Source organism: Trachemys scripta, chromosome 3 (genome assembly GCF_013100865.1).
Source record: "Trachemys scripta elegans isolate TJP31775 chromosome 3, CAS_Tse_1.0, whole genome shotgun sequence".
Lineage (NCBI taxonomy): Eukaryota > Metazoa > Chordata > Testudines > Emydidae > Trachemys > Trachemys scripta.
Genome location: NC_048300.1, coordinates 48,753,756 through 48,763,053, shown reverse-complemented (window position 1 = coordinate 48,763,053; position 9,298 = coordinate 48,753,756). Strand labels below are relative to the sequence as shown.

The window sequence follows — 9,298 nt, the reverse complement described above, 5'->3', positions numbered from 1 at the left end:
TATGAACCGCTGAGACTTAGCTATACCAATATAAGTTCTCAATGTAAACCAGCCCTTACCCTGTACTGTACACACTCCAGTTTAACTACATGCTGCTACTGTATTTTGGCTTTTTACCATTTAATTTTGTTTTATATTACTTATTATCATACTTATAGGACAATCACTTATCTAAGTGATCTGAGTAATCCTACTTTGCAAATCCAAGCCACTAGGTTCCTGAATAGCTCCCCGCTAATAAATAAAGGATGTTTATACCTGTTTTTAAAGAAATTACAGAGTTATATCATAGCACATGAAAACAGCCGCCTAACCTGAAGAAGAGCTCTGTGTAGCTCGAAAGCTTGTCTCTCTCACCAACAGCAGTGGGGCCAATAAAAGCTATAACCTCACCCACCTTGCCTCTCTCATATCCTGGGACGGACATGGCTACAAACAACGCCACATACAACCTTGCGGCGTTCCCTCTCCCCCCCCCAGGGTCAGCTCTGGCATTAGCTACCCTTTCTCGTAGACTCTCCATAACGCGAAGTGGGTTTTTGCCTTATCTCACAAACCAGACCCGGGCCTAGCTCTGTACGAGGCAATAGCTCCAGGCTCAGGTAGGAGTCCAGGGCTGGCTCTGTGTTACCCAGTGCGAGCGTGTGCGAGCACAGCCGGCTCCGCAACACACCGCCCCGCAGCGCGGAGCCGCAGGAGCCCAGTTCCGCGTCCCCTCGGCAGAGGGCGGCGCCCGCAGGGCAGCGCTCAGCGGGGCTGCGCTTGACACACACCACACGGCAGCTAGGACCGGACCGGTCCCGCTTCACCCCGCGGGAGCGACCGCCCACCCTGGCTCTCGTGGCGGGGGCTCCTGGGGCCCCACGCAGGGCGCCGAGGTCGGACTGACCCCTCCCCCATTCACTGAGGGAACAGGCCCCGCCACAAGGGAGGCAGCAGGAGGGGCCCTCACGCACCGGCCGCTCCTCTTCGCGCGCGAACATCCAGGCGCACGCGCCGAACCACCCGTCAATCACGGGCAGATTCACCACGCCTGACGCAGCCGTCGGACCCAACAATGCGCATGCGCATCAACTCAGTTGCTCCGCCCTGTGGGTCAAAGGTCACGCCTGAGGAAGTGTTCAGACTATCCTCTCGGAACCCAATTTTACACCGCGATCCAGCCGAAACAGCGCACGGTCATGGGAGTAACCCCCGGCTAGACTCGGTTGCCCAAACAATATATGGCCGCCTCCCTGGAGCAGTGCGGAAACGTCCGTTGGGAGCGTACCAACTTCCGGCACGTGCCGCGTGTGTAGGAGGTGGGTTCGTTGACCCCCGGCAGGGCCTGGCCTTGGGCTGACCCACGTGACAGGTGGGCGGGGAACCTCCAGCACCGATCCATGCAGGTGAGGGGGGCTTGGGTCGGTTAGGGAGCGGGGACGCCTAGCGTCAGGGCCAGGCTGGGCGCAGCCCGGCCCGGGCTAGCTCCGCAGGGCTCGTGCGGGGCGCTGCCCCGGGGTCCCGGGAGGGTGATGGGGCGTCTCGTGCCCTTTGCCCTGTGGGGCCAGGGGTGAAAGGGCCGGGCTTGGGCGGATCCCTGGCTCTGGTTTAGGGGGCTCAGCGGCAGCGGCTGTGCACAGCCCCAGGCTGAGAGCGGAGCTGGGGAGATAAGACCAGTGGAAAAAACCACGAGTTGGCAACAGTGGGGTGGCCTTGGGCATTAGGCACTGGCCTGGGACTCAGGAGATCTGGATTCAGCTACTGGCTCTGACGTGAACCCCCTGTGTGATTGGGGTAAGGCAGTCTCTGTGCCTCAGTTTCCTATTTGTAAAATGGTGCCACTGTAATAAAACTACTCTGCCTTCCCATCCTACAGCCTTCCCCATCCCCTCTCCTATGGGACTTTAAAGAAACAGTACACATCTTCATTTCATGTGTGTTAATTTTTTTTCAGGTGTAAAAGTTTTCCTCTCACTTTAAAGACATGGACAGTTTTGTTGAACAACTGAAAAGGGGGACAGAGGAAGAGTTTACAGAAGAGTCTGCGTGGGATGGGTCTGTGGTAAACACCACAAGCAGTTCACTTCCAACTGTCTATTTACCTTTACTCCCACGGTACCTTTGGCATCCAAGTAATTGTATTTCTCTGTTGACTGCTTATCCTTACTAGCACATGCTGGTAACTAACCTAGTAGCATTAGAGATGTCACTGCCACTGAACTCACTGAGAGTTGAGGGCTCTCCCACAGTACTGGATGGGGGGAGTGCCATAAAGATGCATCACTGCTTTCTGTGTCTTGACACAGACCTCACTGTACCCAATTAAAAAAAAAAAAAGCCCTATTGCAAACTTCTAACATCTCTAATGCTTCTATGTTAATGTATATCTGTATATACAGTATCTGGCTCCATTGGGCCCCAATCTTGGTTGAGGCTTTTGTTAGCTTCTAATACAAATGCTTAGTAAAAATAGAGAATGGGTCAAACAAACCTTTAGTACAGAAATCCTCTATATTTTGAGAGAGCCTGGATCTGAATTTTGCAGCATGGACCCATCTCAAGGGCGGTAGTGTACAGTGAATGACCCTTGTATAATTCCCAAATTTCCTTAACTCTAATTGCCCCACAGGTGATAATGCCGTTTAACTTTGCATTTATAGCCCTTGCTATGGTCTCTTGCTCCTCTGCTATTTTTCAGACAATATGTTTCTCTGGGTAACTTCAGATCCACACAGGTGAAGATCACTTTCCATAGCTTTCAAGGCAGGTATAGTTTGTTAAGAACAAAACATAAGGTTGGCTGTACTGGGTCAGACCAATGGTTCATTCAACCCAGTAGCCTGTCTTCTGACAGTGGCTGGTGCCAGATAGTTCAGAGGGAGTGAACAAAACAGGTGAATCCTGTTAAATTGAGTGAGCCATCCCCTGTCATCCAATCAAAGGTATCGGGATACCTAGCTCATGGGGCTCAGTCCCTGATCATCTTGGCTAATAGCCATTGATGGACCTATCCTCCATGAACTTCTTTTTTTGAACCCACCAGACTCTTTGTTGTTTTTTTGAACCCAGTTATGCTTCTGGCCTTCACAGTGCTCCCTGGCAACGAGTTCCACAGGTTGATTGTGCATTGTGGGAAGAAGTACTTCCTTATTTTTGTTTGAAACCTGCTGCATATTGATTTCAGTGGTTGGCTGCTGGTTCTTGTATTATGGGCAGGGGTAAATAACACTTCCCTATTCACTTTCTCCACTCCATTCATGATTTTACAGACCTCTACTGTATCCCCCTTTAGTCATTTCTTTTCTAAGAGGAATAGTGCCAGTCTTTTTTTAATTTCTCTTGACATGAAAGCTATTCCATACGCCTAGTCATTCTTTTATTGCCCTTCTCTGCACTTTTTCCAATTCTAATATATCTTTTTTGAGATAGGGCGACCAGAACTGAATGCAGTATTCCAGGTGTGGATGACTGACAGATTTTTGTTGCATTATAATGTTTTCTGCCTTATCTATCCCTTTCTTAATGATTCCTAACACTCTGTTTGTTTTTTTAACTGCTGCTGCATATTGAGCAGATGTTTTCAGAGAACTATCTACGATGCCTCCAAGATCTCTTTCTTGAGTGGTAACAGCTAATTTAGACCCCTTCATTTTGTGTGTGTAGTTGGGATTATATTTTTCCAATGTGCATTACTTTGCACTTATCAACATTGAATTTTATCTGCCGTTTTGTTGCCCAGTCACCCAGTTTTGTGAGTTCCCTTTTGTAACACTTCACAGTCAGCTTTGGACTTTAACTATCTTTAGTCATTTTGAATCATTGGAAAATTTGCCACCTCACTGTTTTTCCCCCCTTTTCCAGATAATTTATGAGTATGTTGAACAGCACTGGTCACAGTACAAATCTTTTGGGATCCTGCTGTTTACCTCTCTCCATTGTTAAAACTGACAATTTATTCCTAGCCTTTGTTTCCTGTCTTTTAACTAGTTACTAATCCATGAGAGGATCTTTCATCTTATCGCATGGCTGCTTACTTTGCTTATGAGCCTTTGGTGTGGGACCTTGTCAAAAGGCTTTCTGAAAGTCCAAGTACACTGGCTTTACATGTTTGTTGACCCACTGAAAGAATTCTAATAGATTGGTGAGGCATGATTTCCCTTACAAAAGCTGTATTGACTCTTCCCCAGCATATGAGTTCATCTATGTGTCTGATAATTCTGTTCTTTACCATACTTTTAACAAATGTTCATGGTACTAAAGCTAGGCATGCTGACTGTAATTTCCAGGATTGCCTCTGGAGCCTTTTTTAAAAATCATTATTACATTAGCTCACCACCAGGCAGCAGGTATAGCGGCTTATTTAAGCCATATGTTACATACTACAGTTATTAGTTCTTAAATTTCATATTTGAGTTCCTTCGGAACTCTTGGGTGAATACCATCTGGTCCTGGCGATTTATTACAGTTTAATTTATCAATTTGTTCCAAAACCTCCTCTACTGATGCCTCAATCTGGATCAATTCCTCAGATTTGTCACCTAAAAAGAATGGCTCAGGTGTGGGAATCTCCCTCGCATTCTCTGCAGTGAAGACCAATGCAAAGAATTTGTTTAGCTTCTTTGCAACAGCCTTGTTTTCCTTGACTGCTCCCTTAGCACCTTGATCATCCAATGGCCCTACTGATTGTTTGGCAGGCTTCTGATGGACTTAAAACAAATTTTGCTGTTAGTTTTTGTCTTTTCCTAGTTGCTCTTCAAATGTTTATTTTTTTTTGGCCTGCCTAATTATATTTTTGTACTTTACTTGCCAGCGTTTATGCTCCTTTCAATTTTCCTCAGTAGGATTTGATTTCCAATTTTTAAAGGATGTCTTTTTGCCTCTAACTGCCTTTTTTATTTTGTTGTTTGGCCATGGTGACTTTTTTTTTTTTTTAATTTGGGATATACATTTAGTTTGAGCCTTTGTTATGGTGGTTTTTAAATAGTTTCCATGCAGCTTGCAGGCATTTCATTCTTGTGACCGTTCCTTTTAATTTCCGTTTAACTGGCTTCCTCATTTTTGTGTCATTTCCCTTTTTGAAGTTACTTGCTACTGTGATGGGTTTCTTTGGTATTTTCCCCTCTACCAGCATGTAAATTTAACTTCATTTTGGTTGCTATTATAATAGCAATAATAATTGATCGGTTCAGTACCAGATCCTGTGCTCCCCTTAGGATTTTCCCCTTGTGGGTTCCAGGACTACCTGCTCCAAGAAGCAGTCATTAACGGTGTCTAGAAATTTGTTCTCACATCTTTTTATCTTGCATCCCATCCTGAGGTGACATATATCCAGTCAGTAGGGGATAGTTGAAATCCCCCATTACTATTGTTCTTTCTGTTTTTGTAGCCTCTCTAATCTCCCTGAGCATTTCACAATGCTCAATAACGATCAGATGGTGAGTTGTATATTCCTACTGTACTCTCATTATTTAAGCATGGAATTGTTATCCACAGAGATTCTATGGTACTGTTTGATTCATTTAAGATTTTTACTGTATTTGAGTCTATGCTTTATTTTATATGCATCCGAAGAAGTGGGCTGTAGTCCACGAAAGCTTATGCTCTAATAAATTTGTTAGTCTCTAAGGTGCCACAAGTACTCCTGTTCTTCTTTTTGCGGATACAGACTAACACGGCTGCTACTCTGAAACATGATCTACTATGTCATTCCCATATGTTTTGTACCCTGGTATTACCATGTCCCATTGATTATCATCATTGCACCAAGTTTCCTTGATGCCTTATATCAATATAATTCTTTACAGCCGGACATTCAATTTCACCCAGCCTAATATTTAGACTTCTAGCATTTGTATACAAGCACTTATAAAATTTGTCAATATTTAGTTGTCTGCCTTCATGTGACATAATTGAAGGGGATGCTCTTTTTGACTGTTTCTCTTCATTTCCTACCTGTACTTTATCAACTTCTATTACAGAGCATCCCCTTTAATAAATCCTCCCCTAAGGTATGTCTCTGTCCAAACCTGGTGCTCCATACGTCCGCACCTGTTGGTTTCCCCCCAGCCCTTCATTTAAAAACTCCTTCACAACCTTTTTAATTTTACATGCCAGCAATCTGGTTCCATTTTAGTTTAGATGGAGCCCATCCTTCCTGTATAGGCTCCTCCTTTCCCCAAAGGTTCCCCTGTTCCTAATAAACCTAAATCCCTCCTCTGAACACCATTGTCTCATCCACTCATTGAGACCCTGCAGTTCTGCATGTCTAACTGGCCCTGCATGTGGAACTGGAAGCATTTCAGAGAATACTACCTTTAAGTTCTTGGACTTCAATTTCTTACCTAGCAGACTAAATTTGGCCTCTAGGACCTCTCTCCTACCTTTTCCTATGTCAGTGGTACCTACATGTACAATGACCACTGGCTCCTCCCTAGCGCTGCTCATATATCTATCTAGAGGTCTCCAGAGGTCCACAACCTATGCCCCTGGCAGGCATTTCACCATGCAGTTCTCCTGGTGTATCACAAAGCCATCTATGTTTCTAATAATTGAATCCCCCATGACTGTTACCTGCCCTTGAAGGGGTATCCTCAATGTGAGAGGATAACATTACGTCATCTGGAAGGAGGATCCCAACTATGGGATCATTTCTCTCCGCTCCAGCTTGATTTTCTCCTTCCTCAAGACTTTCATCCTCAGCACAGAGGCTGTCAGACTAGGAGTGGGACTGCTTTATTGGGTCCCTGAAATTCTCACCTGTGTATCTCCCTTAGCTCCGTCAGTTCAGCCATGCTAGTCTCAAGAGCCCGTACTCAGTCTCTGAGGGCCATGAGCTGCTTGCTCTGAATGCACATATATGCCATCAGTCCATAAGGCAGGTAATCGTACATGCTGCATTCAGTGCAGTAGAGTGGATAGCCCCCACTGTGCTGCTGGACTTCTGTCTGCATTATTTCTACTCTTGCAGGGTTTTTGTTTGTTCTGTGTCATTTAAAAAAAAAAATTGGGGTGGGGGTGTTATTAACCTCAGTTTAGCAAATGTTAGGTGTATTTGGCTTTCACGCTCCTTCTCTAAACTCCTGTGTTTGCTGCTTCTGTTCACTAGTCTCTCTATTCGTTTAGGAGCTGTTTTTTAAACCCCTGTTCTCCCTGAGTTCGTCCTACCCCCTTGTCAAGGGACACTAAAGGGATTAAGGATCAAAGGATGGAAGACTAGAGCCTTGTTATTGGCAAAGATATAGATACTAAAGTAACAGCTGTGTTTTTGTTTTGTTTTTTTAAGAAGATCACAGTCAGTAGTTATCCACTAACCTTATTTTTTCAGCAACCAGAGGTCGAAAGGCAACAGAATTTCAGGAGACTAAGAAAGCTTGTTTAAATTACATTCAGGATGCCCTGCTACAACACCAGTGGCAGAGGGCTGCAGAATTCATGACTAACTATTTGGAGACATTAGAGAGTACTTCTGCTGAAAAACGGATGGCTGCCCCAGAGGTAAGTAGAAAGGAAAAATCAGTACTCTCTCCCTCAGTTGATGGAAATAATTTAAAGGGGCATCTGAGATAATTCAGGACCCATACTTATACTTTGTTTATGTAAAATATAAATCCCTAAAACTTCACAAAAATCTAATTGTCAGATGTTTTCATAATTTTCAGGTGTCACCTGTCATCTGTTTGCACAACAGATCAGAACGTGGCCCAAATATGAATAAATATGCCACAAATCACACCAGTAGCATGTTCTACTTAAAATACAGGTTTTCATAATCTCATTCTGAAACAGAGAAATAAGCACATTTGCCACTGGTTTCCTTACATGTTGGTGTCCATTTGAAAACTGCATCTTGTTTTTAGTTCTCCATCATCTTTCTCCAGTACTGCATGAACCTTCTTGCTAGTCCCTTCCCTGCTTCCTCTATGCATCTCAACAGATGGAAAGGGTAGTAAACTACACTGACAAACAGCTGTTTAAAAAAATAAATTCAGTGCAGAGAACATTGGCTACTGCCATTTTGTTTGGAATTGCTGATCTAACTGTGTAGACAAATCTTGATCACAAAGATATTTGGGGGTGGGGTAGGATGCCTCTGGACAGAGGGGATGTATTTCAGTTTGCAATTTCATCTAATTATCCTTACCTTTGTATTAAGGTAACGTGAGCTACCTATACCGTACATTTTAGTGGGGTAACATGAAAGGAAAATTTCTTGTTTGCTTGAGTTATCAGTCCATGGTAGGCACCTTCTGGCTTCTATATACGGTTTTGGTGCGTTTTGTTGAAGTATGAGATTTTGATGACCACTTGTGAAGTTTCCATTGCATTTAAGCTTTATTTTCACTTATACTACATGCTGGTATATTTTACTATAGCAGCAAATAATACACAATAGTTTTCACTTCTGAAATTTTAATTCTTTTGGGATTTTTTTTTTCTCCATTGGCAGGTGATTTGGAGAATAGGAACTGAAATTTTGTGCCATCATCCCAAGAGCAGCATTGAAGAGTTCAACTATTTTGCTGAGCGGATGAAAAATCTAGGAGTAAAAAGGTATTTAAAGGTGAGGATACCCTTAAGGGGACACTTCGGAAAGAAGTATGATTTAAGTCCTGTAAATTTTACCTACTGGTGTTACAAGCAACACTTAAGAAACTCTTAAGAATATTATCTCTGATAGTTAGTATCACTGAAGAATCAAGAGACTGCACCTTAGACTTATGTAATGGCATCATTATTTTTCCATCCCATTCCCTATATAGCCTATCGTCTTGTTTGCTTTTTTGACTGTAGCTGCACATTCTGCTGAAGTCTTCATTGAGCTGACCACAGTCCCTTTCCTAAGTTGATAGTTAATTTAGAACCATGACATGTGTATGGATAGCCTGTATTTTTTTTTCTCTTCCAATGTGTATTACTTTGCAGTTATCAATATTGAGCTTCTGTTATCATCATGTTGCCTGTGCATCTGGCTTGGTCAGGTCTCATTGTAGCTCCTCACAGTCTGCTATGATCGTGGTTAATCTACATAACTTTGTCATCTACAAATTTTGCTGCCTAACTCCTTTCCCCCCTTTCCAGATTCATAATACATATACAAAACACTAGACTAGTCAGGAACTTTGATGTACTCTTCTGTAAATCTTTTGGCATGATTACATTTTTCCATTTATTCCTACTCTTTTTGCTTTCTGTCTCTTTGCCAATTTTTGATTCATGACAATATTATTTTTTATTATTTGTATTGCCATACCACTGAGGAGCTCTAGTCATAGAACAGGACCCAATTGTGTTAAGTGCTGTATAAACACAGAACTTC

At 43.4% G+C, this 9,298-nt stretch overlaps 1 protein-coding gene across 5 annotated transcripts in view; it reads left to right on the top strand.

The window, feature by feature from the left end:
• The first annotated feature begins 815 nt into the window (after window positions 1-815).
• Window positions 816-9,298, top strand: part of TAF1A (TATA-box binding protein associated factor, RNA polymerase I subunit A) — a 29,283-nt gene continuing 20,800 nt past the window's right edge. Inside the window, exons 1-4 of one of the 5 annotated variants that reach the window (XM_034764633.1) lie at window positions 816-1,301; window positions 1,937-2,114; window positions 7,307-7,476; window positions 8,429-8,542. In XM_034764633.1, the coding sequence (XP_034620524.1) occupies window positions 1,967-2,114; window positions 7,307-7,476; window positions 8,429-8,542 (432 nt within the window). In that variant the 5' untranslated portion in view covers window positions 816-1,301; window positions 1,937-1,966. Of the gene's footprint in view, window positions 1,355-1,442; window positions 1,777-1,936; window positions 2,115-7,306; window positions 7,477-8,428; window positions 8,543-9,298 lie in introns of those variants that run through there. The other 4 variants (XM_034764632.1, XM_034764629.1, XM_034764630.1 and 1 more) reach the window with 4 other exon arrangements.